Raw genomic sequence first — 23,674 nt, forward strand, 5'->3', positions numbered from 1 at the left:
GACTTAAATTAGCAATTATTAAGTTATCCCATGATTTCAGTAGATGTAATCTGTATATAACTAAGTCTGGACTGAACCCAATGGCTTTCATACACTACCTGGTACAGCCTCAGGTCCACATGTATGGGATAAGTTTCTGAAAACTGGTAAGTCCAGTGAAAACTGGATAATACCCAAGAATTCTCCCTCTCAACTGCAGTCTCCCATAATGGCCGCCCTCTGCCCCATATACACACAGTCTGCTCTGTAGGGTTGGAGAAATACCAGAACAGATTTTGTGGATGTGAGGCAGGATTGCAAAGGTGAGAACGGGAAGGGAAACTATTGCTCTCTGTGTGGCTTGTAACCTTCACATGACCATTACTTGACATCTCCCGTTTCACACATTTAGTTAAGCTCTCCCTTACACCTGACATAGCTCGTTTAACAACATTCAGATAAACACATGCACTCCAAAACATATGACCTGGGATGTTTGATAATCAGGATGCTTTTTCATCACCAAGGTTCTTTACTGCACCACTCACTCTTTCCTTGGAAATGTATAGAAGGGCTGAGCATACTAGAGACCACCTGGCTCTACTCTGGGGGCAAAGGAAGTTGGAAGAGGAACTGGCTGATCAACTAAGCTGGCTAGAATGCAGCAGGATTCAAAACTTAGTTGTGCAGGCTTGTGAGATTCAGCACTCTTGGATGCTACATCTGGTAGCAGACATTCCCCCCTTTTATTTGAGCATTTCACAGACGCAGAGGCCACTTTAAGCAAGAGGCGGCTCCTGTTTTGCTAGAGCTAATCACAGTGATCATGTGAAGGTCCTCCATTTCTGGGGGGTGGGCTGTGTAATAAAGGGATCCGAAGGAGGCTTGCAGAGTTTGTGAAGGATGTTAGAAAACCAGGATTCACATTATATCCTGTTAAAGTGGCTTCGGGTGAATTTCTATCCAAATCTGAGTGTACAAATCCAGCCTCGTAGGATATTCAGAGCATATTCAGGAAGCTTTCTTATGGCACGCCAGACCACTGGCCCATCTCGCTCAGTATTGGCAATGCTTTCTGGCAGCGGCTCAGCGGGGCTCAGGCAGAATTTCTCCCCTTCCGGAACCTTCTGCATGCAAAGCTTGTGCTCTTCCATTGATCTATGGCCCTCCCCCAAATATTAATAAGGTGACAGTCTGATCCTGTTGCCAGATTAATTTAGCTTTCCTAACCTCACATAGTAGGAGTATATTTAAGACTCTCCTACTATATTATAAAATTGAAATGTTCAATAAAATATAATTGTAACCACAATACCTGAGAGAGAAGGGGGAGAACCAACAGGAGTTGAAGGATTTGATGAAAAGCTGTTGTTGGTGTGATCTGGAGAATAGATCTTTAAAAGATGATAAAGAATTAATCTAACACCATTCATGAGTGGATGCAGACAGAGGCATGGTGCTTCTATTAATTAGGGAAGGCAAATCTCTCTCTCTTCCTTATCATTACCTCATGAGACAAAAAATATGCTATGAAAAGTCAGAACAGCATGACAAATACATTTTGAAGAAACAGACAGTTGTGATGGAGGACAGTTCTTACTGTAATATTTTTTCTACCTTATTTATAATAATAATCTAATAACCTTTATAATTTGCGCTATGATGGAAATGTATTTTACATGATGGTTTACATACAAATATAAAAATAGGTTTCAGAGAACTATTTTATTTTAAGCTAAACTTTTAAAATAACTGTAACAGAGTAAAGATTTAGGGATGGGGCAATGCTTGTTATAGCAAACTGTAAAGAATATGAAACTTGTAATGAGAATGGACATCCTGATACACGTGCAGATTTTGGTACCGGCTATACCTGCTTAGGCTGAGTTCTTATATGACATTATTCAGGTGAGACCCACATGACGGTACTTAATAATCTGAACAGGTGAAATTCTCTTATCACCTAGGACATGATTAGACATCATAGAGATCACTGACTCTTATCGCATCAAATAATGATCCAGTAATGGGCAGCATGCTGGGAACCCGTACTAACAACTGTTAAGCTTAAAATTCAAACACTTCCTTTGGGTCTTGAATAGGCAATCTAATTAACCCCCTGATCATCTCCCCTGTTAATCAATGCTTCAGGGCATCAGTTAAAGTAGATTTTGTACTGTAGTCATTATTTGGGAATTGTGCAGGTTTTTGTCATAACATATGTTATCTGGACATGGAAAATGTCAATTCTCATGAGAACTCAGCGGAACCCACTCTGCCCAGAAAATAAATTACAGTGATCATTCTTTTAAAAGTCAGCATACATCCATGTTTTACAGCAATATTTTAAATAAAGAATTGTTCTCCAGACCTGAGATAGGAAAAATGAACAAATAAAATTGGTGATAGGCAAGCTGGAGGTTAACACTGACTTTTAAATATCAACCGTTGTAAAGAAACAGATGCAAGGGCCTTTCAAAGATTACCATGGCTGTGCAGGAACCGTTCTCCTAAGAGCAGCAGAGAGCAAAACCTTGAAATTACTCCATCACATGATCGAGGGCTGATGGTGCAGTTCCTAACCGCAGAATTGCAGGTACTGCCAGTACTATGGGAGACTCACACGATTGGCCCTTGCCTGTGAGTACACGTCATTAAAAATGTATCCTGCAATGCAGGAACGGCTTGCAGAGAAGCCGCTCCTGCACAGTGAGGGCAACCTTTAAAAGCCCCTGAGGCTAGAAAGGAAAACACAAAACTGAAAGCCAAATCCCTTCTCAATGAATTCTTTCTCTGTCTCACTGCTCAAATTACATTTGAAAGTCACAGCTGCACTTGTTTTTGTGAGAGGATTTGTGTTGGGACAACTCTGGCCATGGCTTATCCATTCTCTTGGATAAATCCAAGTACTTATAGTTCCAACTTCCAAGGGAATGTCCACTCCACAAACTTAAATGGGTTCACTGCCATGGCTACTCCCAAAGTAACTCTGGGAATGAATTCTGTGATGTGATATAGAAATTTCAAGCAGAATGTTCAGGAGACTTACAAGAATGAAAATTCCCAGGGTTTCTTAGATAAAACATAGAACTGAAACTGACTTAAAATGGTTAATCCTTATAGTGAAGATGTACCATAGGTCTGCACAGATGCAGGCATCTGGGAACCCATGCTAGTTCTCCAGTGTCACTACAGAAGCAATGACCGTGAACTGCTAGAACTAGAACTAATTCTACTAGCAAGCGGTATCCTATAAAATTCAGATTTTCAAGTGGATGGAATCAACAATCACTCCTAAATATCTGCTTTCCAGAAAGCTTTGTATACACTACTTTTATGTGAAATTATTTTAATTGCAAGCAATGAAATCGATCCTGCTTGGTGCTCAGGCCCCCAAATGTTTGGTAACTTGTTCTGACTCAAGTTCATCTTACACAAGCGATCCCAAAGCAAATATTTCCTTACAGATGCAAGTGCTTTCCCCAGTGCATCGCCTGTCTGTGAACTTCCTCCTGCTCCACTTCCTCTGTTTGCTGAAAAACAAAAGAATGAACATAAAGAAAGGCAGGAAAATAATTGTTTTCTATTCTAGGGTTCATGTATCCACAATTCAATTACATGTTGATGCTAATTGTTTTACATGTATCTTTAATTGGTGTTAATTTTGCTCGCTAAGGTGAATCTCAAACATAACCTCAGCCACCAGCATTCCTTATGCATGTTGCACCTCTCGTATTCTATGGAGAGAGAACTGATAACTTCAGGTTCAAATCACCAATGCTCCCCTTCAAATGAGCAGACAAGTGGTTTTAGCTTTAGTGCAGTCTCCGGTACATCTGCATGGGAGAACAAAACCAACCAAATCCTATATGGGGGTCTAACAGAGCAATTCTGTGGCCCCTAGAGACAGTTATGCGCGTGTGGGAGATCCAATTGTGGAACTTTCCGCCTGAGTCCCACTCTTATAAGCTTCTTGCTATAACAGTGACCTCATAAGAGAAATCAGAAAGGCAGAAGATGAAGCAAGCTGGTGGGGATGGAAGGGATAGAAGAAGCTGCATTATGAAGTTTCTTCTGGCTGTTCCATTCCCTCCTAAACCACTGAAAGGTAAGCCAGATGGGTGAGCTTAAAGGGCTACCAACCTGTAATGTTTTTTTTTAACTAAGGTGAAACAGCCTCTGTTCTTTACTCAGCCTGTCTGACTCTTGCTGGCAAGCATAGGAGAGGCAGAGGGCTCCAGATCTGATACTGACTCCACTATATCTTCCATCATATCAGGAAGACAACCCCAGATCCAGACTGTTAACAGCAGTCATTCCAAAAACTCTAACCCCTCATCCACCACAGTGGGCTAAACAAATTCTGATGACCTCCAGGCTGAATTGGGGACAAAATCTTCTTCAATTAAGGTCAGAACCAAGCAATCTAGGCAGCCTGTCACATTAGTGAAATGTGTAAATGGATAACCTGTAAATAACATTGTGATTAAATTACACACATGCATGTATATAAGAGAAAAACCTGAAAATGTAGTGAAAGACTTGGCAAAAGAAATTATTACTCTCACAGGCTTCTTTTGTCACTTTTTGACTTAGGTGGAATTACCAAGTGGACTTTAAAATGGAACAGTTCCTAGACTTATCTGCTTTAAGTACCAATCTTGAGCATTTGTGTTTGGGGACCTGGGACAGTTTTGGGCCCATCACTCTTCCTTCCTGCAGGGGATGATCTCAGATTTGTTGCTTAGGACTCCCAAGACGATTGTCCTCAGAGACCTAATGCTAAGACCATCGGTTCTGGGGAAGTTTGGGACATCACAGGCATCGTAACAGCCACAAAGCTGTCCTCAGCTCAACAGATGTGTTAGGAAACTCTGGAGTTGTTTTTCTCATTTGCATAGTCACTGATGCATTTAAAACATGGTGCTGGAGGGGAGTTTTGGAAATACCCTGGAGTGACAGAAAGACAAACAAGTGGGTCCTAGATCAAATCAAACTAGAACTTGTACTGGAAATGAAAATGATGAAACTGAGGCTGTTGTACTTTGGACACATCAGGAAGAAGTAAGGCTTCCTGGAGAAGGCAATCATGCTAGGGAAAGTTGGAGGAGGAGGAGGAGGAGGAGGAGGCAGCGGGAATTCATATAAGAGACAGATTGACATAAAGGAAACCACAGCCTTGAATTTATAAGAGTTGGGCGGGGTTGTCATGGATAGGACATTTTGGAGGGGTTTTCTACATAGGGCTGCCATAAGTCAGAGATGATTTGACAACAATAACAACAATGGTCAGATCATTTCCTGCTTAGTTTTAGCCTTTCCGTGGCCAGGATGAGACTGACAGTAGACTGATTTGTGTAGGAAAGATAGATGACACCTTTGGCCTTCCACAATTAAAGTAGGGCTATTCCACAGGTCCAGCTCTCATATTACCAGAAACTCTCAGGAAGATGTATTTCCCAATACATTTTGTCACTCTGAAATGAATACAGTCCTTGAATTCAAGGAGTCCCAATGCAATCAGTTTGCAGCTGGTCCCAGAAGAGATGCAAAACCTAGCATCTTGCAGAACGAATGAGAGAGAGAGAGAGAGAGAGAGAGAGACTAGGAAAATGCCTTCACTACTGACACCCTCACTCTCCACAAGCTGTGTTCTAAGGTAAAAACGGTTTCCCTACTGTATCATTCTGTGGAAAAACATTCATTTTTAGAAAAGTGTTTTTTTTCATAAGGACACAAATGGGACAACCAGAATGGATACAAGACTAGTAGAACTGTTTTTTCCCCAGGTGACTATCTCTGCAAGGAGATGGCATCTCTGTCTCTCTCCACCCTTACAGGAAGGGACCTGAGGTCAGAAGGAGAGACCAGACCTCAGAGCCTGTTTCCTGACAAATGTCTGAGTGTGGTTCTTCTCAGATGCCAGGACAATACTGGAAAGGAGTAACAGGGACTGTGTTAGAAAACCTGTAGAACTGTAGGGAAGGATCCATAGCTCTGCCAGGCTGCAGTGATGCCCCGAACCATCAGCAGATCCATGCCAGCCCTTGAATGTGACGGAGGAGGTGTATAGCATTCTCTTATCTCCTTGGCCTTTAAAAACAATATCCCTCCTATTGAAAACAATGGGAGGCAATTATAGGGTTGCAGCTGGCCAGACATGGGAGAGCTAAACCAGAAATGCTGCTGCTCCCTCACCTTCACCCCACTGGCACAAGTCCAGCAGGTCATTGGATATTCAGAGCCTCCGTTGGATATTCAGAGCCTCTGTTGTTGAAAGTCCGCTGCCCACAGGTAGGATTTGCAGTCTAAAGACCCCTTATTGAATTTTTCCCTCAATTCCACAATTTAGTTCATTTTTTTTCCGTTATGGCTGAGCCAGGCAATTTTCTGGGATGTCCAATGGATAAGGAAATGTCCAAGAATTTTCCAGGGAAAGGTATGTGTACGACATTTGCCATGATGGCAGTGAGGTAGCAGAGGGTTTCAGTGATTCTTATATGGAAATGAAATCATCTGTTGCCAGTTCAAGCAATAGCAGCGCAGCCCAGCTGCATGGCTTGGATATCACTGGCAAAGAGGAGCAGCCACCAGTGTGCTTGACCAAAGGTTCTTCTGTTCTCATAACAGAAAGTCTACAACCCTCTGTAATTCCGTGCCTGTCTGTCTGTATACCATATCAACCCTGAAAAAATATTTCAATTTTATCCATCCCTCCAAACAATAAAAAAACTTTTTTACCCCAACATAACAAAAATTGCTGGGCTGGGTACTTTCACTCATTATTACTTTGGTTTTGCTTTTTTTGCCTAATGTAAGTCAGAGAGGAATTCTAAGTTATATCTCAATTGCTTTAGGGGTGTGTCTGTAGTGTGCGGGGTGAGGGGTATTCCAGGAAATTTCTTATTAAAAGTCTTTTGGAAAGCCGACATCACTGACCACCAGCAGTGGAAAGAAGTAAACAGGATTAAACAGGATTAACCATGTCAAGATGAAAGAAAGTCCCAAATGGCTCAAGCAAATAAATTTGCTTCCTTTAGGAATGTTATAGGTTCCCCCCTTGAATGGGTATAAGAAAAGCATCCTACACAATTGCTTGTGCAGTGGTAACCTCTAGTAGAAAGGGTTCAGACGAAGGCAACAAAAATGATCTAGGGTTTGGAAACATTGCTCTATGAGGAGAGACTGAGAGAACTGGGCCTGTTCAGCCTTGAGAAGAGAAGACTGAGGGGGAACATGATATCCCTCTATAAGTACCTGAAAGGGTGTCACAAAGAGGAAGGCCAAGATGACTTCTTGTTGATGCCAGAGTGCAGGACACGGAATAACTAGCTCAAGCTGCGACAACCCAGATTCAGGCAGGAAATCAGGAAAAGCTTCCTCACTGCCAGAGCAATACGACAGTGGACCCAGCTGCCTGGAGAGGTTTTGGGCTCTCCCACGCTAGAGACTTTCAACATGAAACTGGACAGTCATCTGAGTGGGATGGTGCAAATTTGTGTCCTGCAACAGCAGGGGGTTGGACCTGATGGCCTTCTTGGCCCCTTCCAACTCTACTGTTCTATGATTCCTCCTACCTTCCAGTCTTCCAAATAATCAGCACAATAATGCCAGGAGGACCGACAAGCATGATACCCCACATTTAATAACACTATGCTTTGTTATCATTTACAACGAAGACACAATCCCCTGCAAGTTTAAACAAAACAAGGTCTGCAACTGGTGGTATATCCCAGCAGCAAACCATGCGTGCTGGGGTATGCTGGGAGGTGCAGGTCTTTTGTTTTGGTCTAAAGTTGCATAAGATTGAGCACTAAATAGCTGTTAATGTATTTGCCCAGGTTCTGGCTGCATGATTCAGTCTCACACTAGTGGCCCCTAATCACGACTGTGAGTAAGCCAACCAAGTCAGATGCTGCACAGAAAAAACACTATACAACCATCTTTCTAAGGAACAAATTGATATCGGGATTAACTCCATGTAATCTTGGTGTTCCGCAGGAAATAGGTTATAACAGTTGAAACCCGTTATAAGAACTGGCTAATGCAATCCTGAACATGTGGGATGTGGGAGGATCGCTAAGAATTGTTTAGCAAGGATGTCCTAATGATGTGATTGCATTTTGGGAAGGGAAGATCTCACATTCTCGAAACACAACTATTTCCCATGGGGATGAGACTGTACTGGGTGAGTAGTGTGTTTAATCCTCAGATAATACCAAAGAAGCATCTCCTGCACTCACCGCCAGGGTTATCTCCAAGGTAATAGTGTGAGGTGTTTTATTTGGTGAGCCAAGAAGGGTGCAGGATGCGGCTTTTTCTGTTGAGGCACCTAAGAAATGGACTCCCTGTTGCAGGTGAGGTCACTTTGTCAGTGCTCCATCAATATCTCATCGCTTTTCTGGCTGCATTCATTTATTGTGATTTATTTAATCTCTGCTTTTTTAGCTTTAACAGTTGCAAGTTTTATTGCGGCTTTGTCTAACACTGATTCATTTCAAACCAGTGTGGTGCAGAGGTCAGGTTGTTGGGCTGGGACTTGAGAGATTGGGGTGCTAGTCCCTGCATGGCCATGGCGCTCCCCTTGGGCCAGTCACTGACGCTCTGCCCAGTCTAGGTGGCTCATGTAAGCTTGGGTTCCTTGCAGGAAGAAAGGTGGGACAGAAATCTGGTGTATTTGTGAACTGTCCTGGGAGCTTCCGCTATTGGGCGGTAAGAGAAATAAAATGAATGATAAGAAGAATTCTACTTAAAGTTATTTAGGGCTTTACCTGAGGCACTCTGGGTGCTTGGGTTCAGAGGGAGAAAGCATCACTCCCTTTAGTAAGTAGGCACTGGGTATAAGCCAGGCGTTTTCCAGAATGGACTCATGAAGCTTGCTAAAAAAAATGGGCCCTGGACAAGAAGCATCACAGTCATGTGGACTGCTGACTAATGATGGACACAGCAGCTTAGAGCTGAATAAAGTGTTAATATAACACTAACTGGGCACCAGAGGACAAGAATCCAAAGCTCCAGCATCTCAATAGGCCTCAGAGCTGAATACAAGCACTGGCTAGATTCAGGAAAGAGAGAGAAAACTTGGGTCAATTTGATATTTTTACTCTTCCCAAGATAAGATGTACTGACACAGCAGGATAAAAATTCATGTCCCTTCTATGCCATACGACAGTTTATCACCCCACTGCACTGGAAGCTTAACACGCTTGTAAAAAAATTAAGTGCAGTATTATGTGACTGTTCTAATAATAAAATCACAGTAAAACCAAGGCCTCAAGGGAAAGCACACATAATGTTTCCACTAAAAAAGCCACATACTGCCATGCACCATGTCATTCAAACATGTCATTTAAAGTGAGGGTAGAAAGCAGGATTAATACATGAATGAGGAAGATATTTTGGAGTAATCTTTAGCATATGCTGCATTAAATCTCTCCTGGTAAGTGGCTGCCTAAATGCCACATAGCTCTGAACCTTTGAAAACACATGGGCAATACTTTGCTCAGACTTAAGCATCACTTAAGTTAATATTCTCACATTGTCCACCCAGAAAATTTGTTTGCAACTGCTGTTTCCACAGTTCTCTTTAGGATATCACCAACTGATATTCCTGGCTTGTACCTGTATTCCTCCTCTGTCAGACAAAACTCTAATTCTGCAGGTAATTCTGGAGCAGCAACCAGATGAGAAATTAATAAGGCAAACACCCTTCCTGAGCAAAGAAAAGGACTGAGCCAAGTAACTGGGCACAGCTGAAATTCTGAGGGACATATGCCTTTGCTGATTCTTTTCTGGCTGCTGATTTTCTTCCAGCAGTGGATTCCACCAACCCCACTGTACAAATGGAATATATTGCTTATGCAAGGGTGATTTAGCATTTCCTAAAGTGGACCTTCATATAGGTAGAAATTCTTGTTTCTGGATGGAGACAAGTCAGTGGATTCTCTTATGCAAACCTTGTAAAAATGAGTGTTGCTGCTTGCTTCTGGTTCCTCCGTTTGGTGCTAAACCAATAACTGAGCCTATTTGTGGAGTGCAATAGGTGAGGCATAAGAGAGTTAAATCATGTATGAATGCCCTGTTGAATTTTGCCATCAGTTCCACACTGAAGTTGACTTGAGCTTCCTATAGGCATCAGTGCAGCGAGGGCTTCCAGAAGACAAACTGTTTCATTCGGAGCTTTTATAAAAATCTGGAAAGTTTTCACCTACAGTGTCCAGTGAAATCTGACCCCTCCTTTTGCAGAAAAGAGTTAGGAGAGAAACAAAAAGAGGTACTGCATCCATTAACAACAGAACGTTCTTCCACTCACCCATGATGCTGTCTGTTCCATTTGCAGGTGGTGTACAGGACGAAGCGCTGTAATGGGTTGTGCCACTACGATGGAAAGTGGACATTGGAGGAAGACTGGAATTGATGTCTGCTGAGGAGTGTGATGGGTAGCTCTGTGGTGGAACACATGGCAAGAGAATCTTTCAGCCCTCAAAGCAGTGCATCATCATTGCATCTGTGTGGTAGGTTCATTTTCACCTTCTTTCAACATATGTTTTGCATAGGCTTTTTGCTTCTTAAGACTATCTGATATAAATATCTATACACGTCTTACATGCCACTGATGAAAGGTTCAGTGTTGTAATTGCTTCGGGTTCCTATGTCCCACTTTAGGCCTTCCAGCTCTTAATTATTTTCAAATAAAGAGTGTCAAAACTTCTATTTATATCAAGTTTTGCCAGCTCCCACAGAGCCCCAGTGGTCTCTGTTTCTAGTGCACTCTGAAGCCTATTCACTATAGCCTTTCTGGTATGGATCTGGAAAGACGGGAGGTAAAAGCACCACAGGACATAAACTAGGAGACCTGTAGATCATTGTTCCATCTTTGCACCAAGCAAGTTCACCAGAGATTCCGGTGCCCCTCTAGTTCACAGTGACCACCCACAAGCAGAACATGGGTGGAAGTGCACCTCTTGCTCACGTTCCCTGGCAATTAGTGTATGCAGGCATCCTGCCTCTGATACTGGGAGTAAGCACAAGGACTAGAAGCCACTGATAGCCTGATCCTCCAGGAACTGGTCTCAATGTGTGGTCATCACTACATCCAAGCATGAATTATCCAAGCATGAGTTTAACGATGCACTTCCAAAGAAATGCATCTTTTTATGTGTCCTGCATCTCCAACCAACCAGATTCATGGAAAGACCATGCTGGGTTCTAGTATTATGAATGAGGAAGGAGAAAGGCCCCCTGTCTACTTTAATCCTACCAAGCACTGTTTTGCAGACTTCACATTTTCCCTTACTCACACTTTTCCCTTCAGTCTGGGCAACCCATCACTGAGAGACAGGTTGCCAGTTTAGTCCCCTACTGGATTTCCACCTGTCAGTGAAGAGGTCAAGGTGTGAACCTTCTCCTTGGAAATCCTTATATAGGCATGTATGGGAATTTTGCTTTTGCTCACAAACCATGCACACGTGCCTTGCTAGCCACTTGAAACTCAATCACATCCATGTGCCTGCAGAAAATGTTTCTTAAATTGCTTGTATGCAATTTGCACAAATTTCCTAAATACATGGATATTTTGTAATCTGTGTAACTTTTCCTCCTAGACAGAATAAGCCCCACTATGGAGAGACAGAGTATTTAGGAGAGTTACATACATTAAAGAAATTTGCACAAATTGAACAGGGGCTTATTCAAATGTTCAATTTCTGCCTGATTTGTGTAATTTTCCCCTTTGTGCATAGTGAGCAACAGCAGATGCAAACAGGAACTGGGTATGAAACAAACTACATGAACATTCTCAGAGAATACACCTCATACAGAAGGACACCATAAACAGGAATGTGTGCTATGTCACATTTTAAAGACATGGGATCTGTTCACAAATATTCTGCCCTGTACCAGGATAGTTATACGTTTAAATCCACACCATGCATATAAAGTTTAAAAACATCAATCAAAGTTGAAATCCAAACTGTGGTCAAGATTTTCCACATATTATAAACAACATGTTTCACTCAGCCAAAGGAATCTATTTGACCTTCAGGATCCACTGAGGTGAATGGAAAGAAATCAAGTGTTGGTTTAACTCTCATGCAGTGTAATCCTATACTTATTTACTTGGAAGTCAGCCCACTCTATTTGTAAAAGTGTTTAGGGACATCAGCCCTAGTGAATCAGAGGGATTTTAAAGGGTTGAATCTCAGCAGGAACATGCCCAAGATTTAGCGGGCCTAATTTAGCATTGAAATACCACTTAGGCTTGTCAAAAGAAGTCATTTATATACAACAAAGGCTGATTTCCACACAAGGTTGGATCTGTAAGAGCAAACTTGTGCTTCTTCCTGTGAAAGATCACACACAGGGAAATGAGTTGGTGCAGGGATGAAGATCTCAAGAACATCAGAAGAGCCACACTGGATCAGACCAAGCCCTATCTAGACCACTATTCTGCTCACTCAGTGGCCAACCAGATCTCTGTCAGAAGACTGAGAGTCAGTTCCAGTGCCAGATCCAGGTGTTTGAGGGCCTTTGGAAAATTTCACCCAATGGTCTCCCTTCCATCAGGTGGTCTACACCTCACCTCAGCTGCTCTTTCTCCTTATGTCTGCCTATGTATGTATGCATATATTCATGCATGGGGGTCATACACTAGCAGAATGGAAACTTCTAGTGGAGCAGAAACCACTAGTGGGACGGGTTTCTCTCTCCACCTCCAGGCACCATATGCTCCCAGGAGAACAGAATCAGAATGGTCTCCAGAAGAACAGTGAATCCTCTGGCGCAGATCTGGAGTGCACAGAGGGAGGAGAGGGTTGGCAGGGCAGAGTGGGCGACAGGGAAAGTGAGTTGGGCAGAAAACATCTCCAAATATGACTACAGAATCCAACAGGTTAACAGAGATGAGAGTGTTATGCAAGGAACTGGAAAATCTCCACAGACCTTCTGTCAGTTACCCCTGCTTGGGGATTTCCAATGAAACTTATAGGAATTATCATTCTAACATGCTCTCTTTTTCTTTCCCCTCATTTTCATCCATTTAAAAACAAGGATCTGTTAACACAGTCCTTAGGGAAATCTGGGTTTTGTTAAAAGCAAATTAACGATTAATAGGAAAAACATTGCAAGGAATAGACATGTTTTGTTTTTGTTTTTTTTTGCAGGTGGCGGGGGACAGGTCAAGTGGGCAGGTGTGTGTCTGCCTTAAATTCTTCCCAATTGTGTTTTTTATTTTATGGTACACATGTGTTTTGTTTCGAAACAGAAATACAGTCTTACCAAGCGGTCATGAGGATGAAGACTACAATAGCTACTGGACTGTGGAATATGAGAAGAATTGCCCAACATTCCGCCATAACCAGGCTGATTCATCCCACTGGAGGAGCTCCATGGGTCACTGCTGTGATGACCGTCTGTAAAATGGAAAGAAAAATATGGCTTTTCTGAAGGCTTGGTTATCTAATATTCTGATGCTGTGTTTCCAGTAAATGTTAAAATTAGCATTCTAATAGGGTTTGATGAACACCTTACGTGCCACTCCAATGGATAATGGTTTACAATAAAAAACTGCCATCACAAATAGGAACCTATGTTATCACCCCTTTGTCTCCTAAGAGCTACACTAATTTTGTTTAAGTACATATTCATGAGATGCACACACACACATACACACAAAGTTTCCTAAACCCAACAGCAAATGGCATTTTTCAAATCACCCTGCATTTAGTCATAGACTGCATATGCAAAAGTTTTACTCTAGCTTGTGTTATATTTATAAAAACCTGAATATTATACATCTTTGCAAGGGCAAAAATGGAAGCTTAAAATAGTTTTTGCTGATGTTTGATCAAAGTCCAAATAGAAATCAAAAGGTCAGTCCTGTCCCATACACAAAGCATTTTCTCTAGAGGAGTTTCAATGTCTCACTGGGCTACTGTCTACAAGCTGTAATGTCATTGCATCAATCAATCAGAGATCATAATTACTGATAGGAATATTGGAAGTAGATTCATCTCCCATGCCTTCTAAAGCAGGGATATGCAGATTTCAGGGCTGATCAATACCCTAAGCACAACTCTGTGTAAGTTTAGGCACAAGAAAGGCCTACAACTTACAGCACACTCCAGCCAGTGGTAAGTTGGGAGTCTTCTGCCTAAACATGCCTACGTTTCTGCCCTTTGTTTGCCGAGAGAGGTGGTGGGCTCTCCCACACTAGAGACACTGAAAATGAAACTGGACAACCATCTGAGTGAGATGGCATAATTTGGTGTCCTGCAACAGCAGAGGGTTGGACTGGATGGCCTTCATGGCCCCTTCAAAGTCTACTATTCTATGATTCATTTTTTACTAGAACCCAAAGATCCACAAGTGGAGCCTGGTACAAGAAACATATGCTTATAATGTCTGAAATGAATTAATGATTTATAAGCTTAGCAATTCATTTTGTGCATCAGAACTGAGCTGAGCTCGCTATCCTTCTGTATTCTGGCTGCCTGCCTCTTTTCACCTTTCTTTATATCAGCAGAAGTGGGGGATATTTTCTGACACCCTTTTGACACAGCTGGGAGTTATAAACTGCTGCCCATCTACTTCAGATCACCTTGAAATCTAGCGACAAATCCTAATCTAACAATCTTCTGCCACCAGGAAAGGCAGGGGATACCTATATTCATGGGAATCCGTAACTCTGTAAGAGCTATCCATGGTGCTAAACCTTTAGATGTTCAGCACCCTGGAAAGCTCTTACAAAGTTCAGAAGAAAAGCTACAATGGATAAGGAGTGCCGCTGACATGGGAACCACCAAGCTCCCCTGCTGCCCACCTTCTCCTAAACACCTGCTGTAATGGCAAGCGCAGGAGAATGGAATGGGGGTGAGTGCTGTGTTGAAAAAATCCTTCTTCTTCTTCTTCTTCCCTTCTTTTTGACCATTCTCATTTTCTGATAAGGTTTCAAAGAAATGCAAAGGGGAAGAAAATTTTGAAGAAATTCTTATTGGTTGGGTTCAGTGTTACTGCCCTCACCTTCCTTATTTTGCAGCCAGGGACTATGTGTGAATGTACTGCTTTTCATTAGACATGTCCATAGAACCTTTCTGGCTAAAGGGGTGGGATATAAATCTAATAAATACATAAATAAAATCTGTTCTCTGCAGCCTCTTTCACTTCCTGCACTTCAGTTTAACCCCGGGGAAGATGTCATGAAGTAATTCTTCCCACAGGGCTTTTGACAGCTGCAGAGCAATGGAGTGTTGTATAACAGAAAGGAAAAATAAGTTGCCCAGTTGGCCACCAAATAATTTTTTCCACAATTTTATGGGGGCCACCTCCTCACACACACACCCCTCAAATAACACTAAGTATTTATTTATTTATGCACATATATTTATAGGATGCCTGTAATTGCCAAGGCCTTCCTAGGTGGTTTACAATGCATAATTATGGAGCATGGTAAAGGATGCTATGCTATTACAACAGCCGTGACAGCACAACCCTGAGGAAAGAAGCAAGAAATTGTGATGCAGCACCCTGATCCTGACCCTGCCTAATCTTGGAAGCTAAGTAAGGTCAGGCCTGGTTGAAATTTGGAGGGTGATTTAAATGTTGTGGACTGCCCAGAAAGCTTTGACTATGGGAGGTATAGAAATGTAATAACAACACCTGCCAGTAGTGAATCCTACCTATGAGAAACTGTTGGAGAATTTATACAAGAAGAGATTCAGTCCGTGTAATTTCTCTACTTAAAAATAGGGTGGAGAACGTCAAGAGGACATGGGAATCCTCCATTTGTACCCATGGTGAAGTCAACCATGCCCATGTTGTTTACTAAACAAGAGATACTGCTATAAAAATATGAGAATCAGCAAAGATAGGCAGATGAAATATCGTGTAGCATATTTACCCATATAGATCTACTGGAATCTTGGGAATGTGATGGGTGAATAACTAATGACATGGCCTTCTCTGTGGCGGTACCACAAGATCCTTCCCTGTGGAAGGTTTGGTTTCGCATGGAACTTTTCTGAGAACACTGTTATTCAGACAGACACACATTAATGTGTAATTTCATCCTACATTAGCTCTTTTATGTTTTAGGATTCCATCCAATTAGAGCTCTTCCTGTGACAAAGACTGTTGCAGTGGAGGCTTCCATCAGCAGAACAGGGATGAAGGCAAGCTTTGGTGGTTGTACATCCCCTCTGCCATACTGCTCCCAGGGCCTGCAAAACCTGCTCCAGAAGATCCTTTGGTTTCCCTTTATGAATTTAAGAACTGGATTTCTGAATCAGCACAACTAAGCCACTGGATCCGAAAATGCACGTGCAGCCAACTTTCTTCAATAGCACTGTCATACCTTGCATGAAGAAGGAACTAGGAAAAGTGCTGCCTGCTGGTTTTGAGGATGGATAGCCTGGTGAATCCCGATTGTAGTCGGCAGTGCTTGCAGAAGGGGCATAAACCTAGAGAGAGACAGACAGAAAGGAAATGTATTTGGTATGCTTCCAAGAATGACTGGCAAATATGCTACAACGGAATACACTGAAAAGGTGGAAGTGAAATGGTGACCTTCCACATGCCATATACCATGTATCCAGATCATAACAGCACTGCTTAATAAAAACCAACCAGAAAAGGGCCCAGTTCACAATCAGGTGGTAAACGAATTTGGCTGATACCTTTTCAGACTGAGTAACACCTCCATATGAAAAAGGATTCTCCACCACACAGAAAACTAACATGCCAGAGAAGCTAGGACAGAAAGTTTCTTTCTAGTAACTGGTTCTCTACATGGAAATGGCCTTTTAAAATAAATGAATACTTTTCTAATTCCTTTGTGTGAACTTCTGAGGAGTATCACATAACCACAGGACTAGATCCAAAGGTGCTTTACATGTGCAGAATGTCACTTGCTCACATCCCCCCTGCGTATTTTGCTCAAGAGTCTGTGATGGGGTGGAGAGGGTGGAAAACAAGAGTGAGGTTCTGCTCATGCAGTGGGTGTTTTCCATATTCTCCTCCCCAGTGCAGACTCGTGGGTAAAAGGCACTGACAAGCTCTTCATCTTTAACAGCTGGAAATAGCCTATTGAATATGGCTGGTGCAGATGGACGAGGATTTTACTGCTGTTCATTTTTATAAGAATTTGCCAAAATATGCAAAGATGTCCATAGAGATTTAAAAGAAGCTGCATGCAGGCAAAAACAACACTGGCAGATTTGCCCACCCCATCCCAGATAAATGTGGCTGAAGTATCATTGTCATTTTGTTGGGGATAAGAAGTGGAGGCACGACTGCTAAGAATGGCATCTACCTGGAATTCTTACAAAGCCCAGCAGAAGATGAGAGAGTGGGTCAAGCTGTTAGCAGTGGTATAGTGGTCGGGTTTTGTAACACAGCTGCTTATCATGAGAATCGTCATAGCAGCAAGGAGACGCTGAACGTTTAGGCAGCTGTGTTCATCCATAGTAACCACTAGTTCTATTTATTTATTTATTTATTTAATTTCTATATCACCCAACAGCTGAAGCTCTCTGGGTGGTTCACAATGGCATATTTAAAAATAATATAAAGAACCAATTAAAACATATTGAAACATCATAAGAGTCAGCCATACAAAATGTACAGCCAAATAAAAACAGAAAAAAACAAAATTATACATTAAAGAGACCCTGTTAAACTCTGCCTAATAACCAGCAGGCCCCAGTAACAAAGTGCCATGTAGCAGAGGGCGGTTTTACTTGGCACCAAAAGGTTAGTAAAGTTGGCACCAGGTGGGTCTCCGTGGGAAGCTCATTTCACAACTGGAGGTGGGGGCACCACAGAAAAGGCTCTTCTTCATGTTGCCGCCATCTGAGCCTCAGGGGTGGCAGTCAGAGCAGGCTCCCGAACTTGATCTTGATGCCCAGGTAGAGAAAGGGTGGGAGAGGTGTTACATCTATCATGGACCCAAGGCATGTAGGGCTTTGTAGGTCAAAACAAGCACCCAGAATTGCCCAGAAGTGTATGAGCAGCCAGTGCAAGTGGCCCATAATTGTTATTATGATTAGACCATCTTATCCGATATTAATCTGGCTGCCACATTCTGCACAAGCAGCAGCTTCCAAACTGTCTTCAAGGGCAGCCCCACACAGAGCGCATTGTAGTAGTCTAACTTAGAGATTAGTAGGGATTCTAGCAGTTTTATTTCCACCAAGAACAAGTCTTTTCTAGAGTTGCTGAGTCTGAGTTTCCATTTTAGAACCAGACATGGGCAAAATACTTTTTTTTTTTTTAAACAAGAGGGAACAATTTGTTGTTACTGAGAAAAATTCCTTTCCCTCCTTTTCTGGGGGAGGGATAAAAGTCAGAGGAAGAGGGAACTGGGGGACTGGTATGGCAGTTACGTCACCGTCCCTGTGAGCCATGGCTCCACTAAAACATGGACTGTGAAGTTGTAATACAGAAGCCGTGAGCAGTGATATTAATTATATGCCCTGAAGTATGGGGACAGCCAAAGGGGAATGCCTATAAATTGGGGCAAATACCACAGAAATCCACGGCTGTAGTGAATTCTATCTGCTTTGCCTGGTTGTAAACACTCTGGATGTGTATGCAGAGTGGAACTGTAATATCATGGAATTTAAGATAATTTTTTAAAAAGCCGTATCGCTGCTGCATTGTGTGGAAATGTGCAGATTTCGTACATTAAAAGAACAGTGAAAGAAAGCAAGAAATCAGGCCTTTCTTCCAACAACTGAAAAATGGAATTTAGAAAGCAGCACTCAAGAGAACTGAAAATTCTAAACATACCCCAGGATAATAACCTCCTATGGTCTTTGGTCTTTGCTAAGAAGCTTGAAAGAGACATTAAAAATCAGGATCGGCACAGGACCACCAAGGCAGTGTGCGTGTACTTTGGGAGAGGGGGAACCTCCTTTTTAGTACTTAGCATATTTGTATGTGCAATAAACTTAGCAAGTATGCCAAAAACCTAATTTACTTAACATTTGTTTACTAATACAACAGAGATTTTTCTAACCATTTCTTCGTAAGGGATACAAACAATCTCTTTCATTTTTTGTTTAACTTTGATTTAATTTAAACAGATTTTTTTAATGCCTCGACATACTTTTTAAATTGTAGTTTAATGGAGAGGGGTTTAGTTTTTTGGTTTTTTTTTTTTTTTTAGTTTGATTCAGTTTGTATTTTTAGTGCAGAGAACTCTATATTCAAAATACTTCTTCCAGTTTTTTAAGACCTTCATAGCCCAGATGGTCAGGAAGACCAAAACGTTCCCATCTCCTTGCTGAAAATGGATACCTTCCTGCCTCCATTTTGAAGCAACCAGCAGATCACAGATTTGGCAGGAAGCCATTCTTACATTCCCAGGTCACAGCAAAATATAAAGAATTAAAAAAATTAACAAAAGAAGGGGGAATTACCAACAAAAGCAGGAAGATAAGAGAAGAACCCCTCACATCACACCAATATCACAATAATTTCAAAGAGCAAATGTCACAAGCAATGAGAAAGATCCTGACAACAAGAGTAATGATTAATGAATAATTTTAGCTGATATCTAATGAACAAAGTAATATACTTCAATGCAAAACTATCTTGTAAGGGGAGTTTCCTAGCATGCAAAGTATAATTTAAGGTACTATAATCTAACCACGTAATCTTATAGAGAAACATATTTTAAAACTTGCTTTAAAATGAAAGGGAAAGCATTTGAAAGAACTGTGTCCTACATTAAGAATAGTATCACTGAAACTGGGGGGTTGGGCAGCTGATAGAACTTGGTGATGTCATTTTTAATGTTTCATCCATTATGTTTTTGTTAATTATTTATTAAGCAATTTTATTATGTACATGAGCCCAGAGGCCTATTTAGCTTTTTTTAGAATGAGAAGTGCTACGCGCGTAATTACTACTTCTGGATTCAACCGTCAGTGCTAAGTGCCGGGCACCCTTGGTGCTAACAGAGTGGTCTGAATGCAACCCAGGCTCCTCACCCTGACCCAATGTGAAATCCCAGCACATGGAAAACCATTTTATATTTTGGACAGCAAGGTTTAGAACGCGGATTTGCTTTTTTGTTCCCAGCATGTTTAGCTGGGAGTGCATTTGACTAGGTGCAGTGAACAGACAAACGACATATGAATAAAAGGGGCCAAGCCAAAACAAGATCATTGAGTAGACTTGCCCAAGCGGGGTTGACTTTGCCACAAAACCGGTTTGGGGGAAACACAAGGGAGTCGGGAGGTAGCTTGCTTGAAGGAAGACACTGCCAGTCTGTGGCTTGAATCCAGTTCTAAACTGGACTGGCAGAAGGGGGCTTTCCCACACCTTCCTTTCAACAGCAGCCCCCTGAAAATGCAACCAATTTGAAGGCCCTGCTCGGTGAGGTGGGGTGGGGTGTTGAGATCTCCCAAATCAGGCAAGGGACTTTCCACTTGTGAGAAGCAGATCTCAGATCCAACCTTGCTTGTTTTCTTTTTCAATACACTTGTGAGTGTGATGACAAAGAGAAGTCACATTTGGGTTAATGGCTTCTCTAATGGCTGATGTAATAATTATGAGCTACCACATCACATTCCAAATGGATGAGGGATATGGAATTTAAACACTCCTAAAATATCACAGATAGAGACCTCCCCTCTGCAATTTATTACAAGAATTTTCTCTCCAATATGCTAGTTTTTGTGTGTTTATAGCAGTCCTTCTGAACTGGGTGACCTCCATCTGTTGAACTGTAGCTCCCATCAACCCCAGCCTTCATGACCATGGAGAACGCTGATTTAGGGACTGTATTATGAGGGGAGAGGAAGAGGACAGTGAATATTTCCTGTAGTCTTAAATGATACACTCCAGGAACACTGCACTGCAGTTCTACTGGGTTGTATGTAAAGAAACAGTGGTAGACAGAGATGAAGGATTCTGGCTTATACTACTTCAGTCTGCAGAAGCGGTGAATACTTTCACAAATACAGTTCCTTGTACATCAGAAATTAGCCCACAAGGGAGAAGACTATGCTTTTTTTCTCTTTTGCATGCACTTTTAAAATGCATAGAGATTTTTATTGTTTTAACCCTCCTTTAATTGCATTAGGTTCATAATTCTGCCGCCACCTCCTGCATAACATGTAGAAAAGTTCTGAGATGTGTTTATCTGAGGGAAGTTTATTCAAAAGAGGAGGAAACTACAGTCACACAGAAAAGAAAAACCCCCCCACTATTTTGACATTTCTTAAACTTTCTTGAAACCTAAGTACCATAACTATGGGTCTGATGAACATGCACATATTGGAAATGGTTCTTCTATTTGAATTTCTGCAAAAAGAAGCAACAAATGAAAAGGGCAACATCATTAATGGGTCTGATTTACTGCATATGACACTTCTGGAAAAGCTTTTCCCATATAGATAAAGGAGTAACTACTGTAAAATTAAATTATCTTGATTGTAATACATACACACACATTCCCATTCATTAATTTTAAATATCTGTTAGTGTTTAAAAGGGTTTTGCTTCCCCAAAATTTGGTTGAAAAACAGCCTAATAAGATGGAAGGTGAAGTATTAGAGCCACGCAAATATTGGCATAAGTAGTATTTCACAATGAAATATACGCCTGTCTTATTTATTTTAAAAATAAAAATGTACAAATCACACTTTTATCCCAAAAAGGATTTCATGGCAATGAATATGAGGCAATTAAAATACAATACAATACAATACAATAGATCAAGACATTTTTAAAAAATCAGGTCTGTAACATTATTTTATCCAACTAAAATGTTATAAACGTATAACCACATTTTTTTTTAAATGAAAATTTCATTTGTCTGTGCAAATAAAAATGTTTTCCTCTGGCATGGAAATGAATGCAGGGTTGATCCCAGGTCAATTTCCCCTGGGAATTCATTCCAGAAACAAGCCACCATCTCAGAGAGTGCCCTCCCTTTTGTAAACATTAAATGTACTTCTCGTACAGAAGGAAAACAATGAAGAGGCTTCCCTGATTATCTTAATCATGGGCAGGTTCATATGGGAGGAAACACTGCTTCAATATATTTGGGTTCCAAACCATTTAGAGCTATAAAGATAAGCAACCAATCGGTGCCAATTCAATTCAGTAGCCAATGTAGTTTTTTCCAGAAATGACAGGATATGGCTTCACCCTGGCCAAGGTAGCCAACCTTTTCAATACTGTGGAAACATTTGTCCCATAGTCATTCATGCCCATGAATATTTTCAGGACTGTCTCTTTTCCTATTCCTTCTTTTGTCGGATCCACTCTCTTTCGCTCCCCTGCCCATCAGATTCTTCCTCTTTTGGTCCCTGTTCCTCCTCGACTACCACACCTCTGATTTCTTTCGCACTTGCTCCTTTGAGAGGGAGTACACCAGCATCCTGATTTTCCAGAATCAAACGTCTTGTGCCTGGGAACTCCACCTAACTCAAGTTCCTCCACCTTAACAGGATTCTGCTTCAATCTATTGGCATTCAGTCATCTCATTACTTAGTCCAGCCAATGGTTCAGGACTTCCCCAATCTCACTTGAACATGATGCCAAAGAGCGTTTGGTGCTTTCAACCTACTGATGACCCTTCACTCCAAATCTTTGGAAAACTCGCCCAGCAGTTTCATATCGATACTAAAGAGCATGGAACACTTCAGGACTCCATAACTCAAACATCAAGGAGACAGGTGACAATACACTAATGCTTCCTTCTGAAATTGACTGTGGAGAGCAGCCAGTCAAACCCTGTGGCCCCCAACCATACCCCAAAGATTAAGTCTAACTAGTTACTAAATTTGGAAAAATCAAAGTCACCGAGAGATCAAGGAGAATCAACATTTACTGTGTGTTTCTTCCAACAGAGGCCAACTAAGATATCCTCAGTGCCAGAGGAATGGGCCAGGACATCAGAGTAAAGTGGTTAAAATTTATACACCACACCTCTTCTACCCCCTCCTTCTAGCCCTCATGTTCCTGAGTTGCTATTTAACACCAGGCTGGTCTGCAACAAGATTGCATTCATTCATAGTTTAGTTGTGGATTAGAAAGCCAATCTAGTGGGTATTACTGAGACTGGTAGATGAACTGGGTAGAGCTGACCTGGCTCAGCTGTGTTCACCTGAGCACCAAGTGCAGCACCAGCACCAGCTGAGGGGGGAGGCACAGTAATTTACAGAACTTCCCTCTCTCTCCCCAGGAAGTCACTCCACCTTAGAGCAGGTCTTGGAGGGATGCATCTTTCTCGAAGAGCAAGATGGTAGCTGCTAGCATACCACCCACCCTGTTGCCCAGTGGCCTCCCTGACACAAATGGCCTCAAGCAAGGTGTGAAAGGAACTCAGTGGTGGTCCACATGCCTTTACTTTCCATGCTGAGACTGTCTCTGGAGCTTCGGGTTGAGACTTCCTGCCGCTGTCTCAGTTTGTCGGCCCAACAAAGTTGTGAGATGAGTCTGAAAACTGGAAGGTTTTGCAAAGGACACTTTCAGAGGCCCCTTGGCAAGTGAGCTGAGGGGTTCTTCAGGGTCCCGTTTTGTTCCATGTGCTATTCGAAATATATATGTAGATGCTGGGAGTGGTCATTCGGGGATCTGGAGTCATGTGCCATCAGTAAGTGATGGGACACAGCTCTTGCCTCCTTGTGATCGCTGAATCAGGGGAGGCTCTGCAAATCGTGGATCGGTGCCTAGACTCAAGGAT

The 23,674-nt window shown here is 41.9% G+C and overlaps 1 protein-coding gene across 18 annotated transcripts in view; it reads right to left on the bottom strand.

The window, feature by feature from the left end:
• The window catches only part of TCF4 (transcription factor 4), a 400,625-nt gene that overhangs the window by 45,074 nt on the left and 331,877 nt on the right, over positions 1 to 23,674 (bottom strand). For 17 of the 18 annotated variants that reach the window (XM_044431384.1, XM_044431382.1, XM_044431383.1 and 14 more), the window contains 5 exons: positions 16,328 to 16,433; positions 13,255 to 13,388; positions 10,292 to 10,424; positions 3,445 to 3,512; positions 1,295 to 1,373 (listed from right to left, as the gene is read on the bottom strand). In XM_044431384.1, coding sequence (XP_044287319.1) covers positions 1,295 to 1,373; positions 3,445 to 3,512; positions 10,292 to 10,424; positions 13,255 to 13,388; positions 16,328 to 16,433 — 520 coding nt within the window. The remainder of the gene's footprint in view (positions 1 to 1,294; positions 1,374 to 3,444; positions 3,513 to 10,291; positions 10,425 to 13,254; positions 13,389 to 16,327; positions 16,434 to 23,674) is intronic. The other variant, XM_044431387.1, reaches the window with a different exon arrangement.

The sequence above is a fragment of the Varanus komodoensis genome, unplaced genomic scaffold (genome assembly GCF_004798865.1).
Source record: "Varanus komodoensis strain SLA01 unplaced genomic scaffold, ASM479886v1 scaffold22, whole genome shotgun sequence".
NCBI lineage: Eukaryota > Metazoa > Chordata > Lepidosauria > Squamata > Varanidae > Varanus > Varanus komodoensis.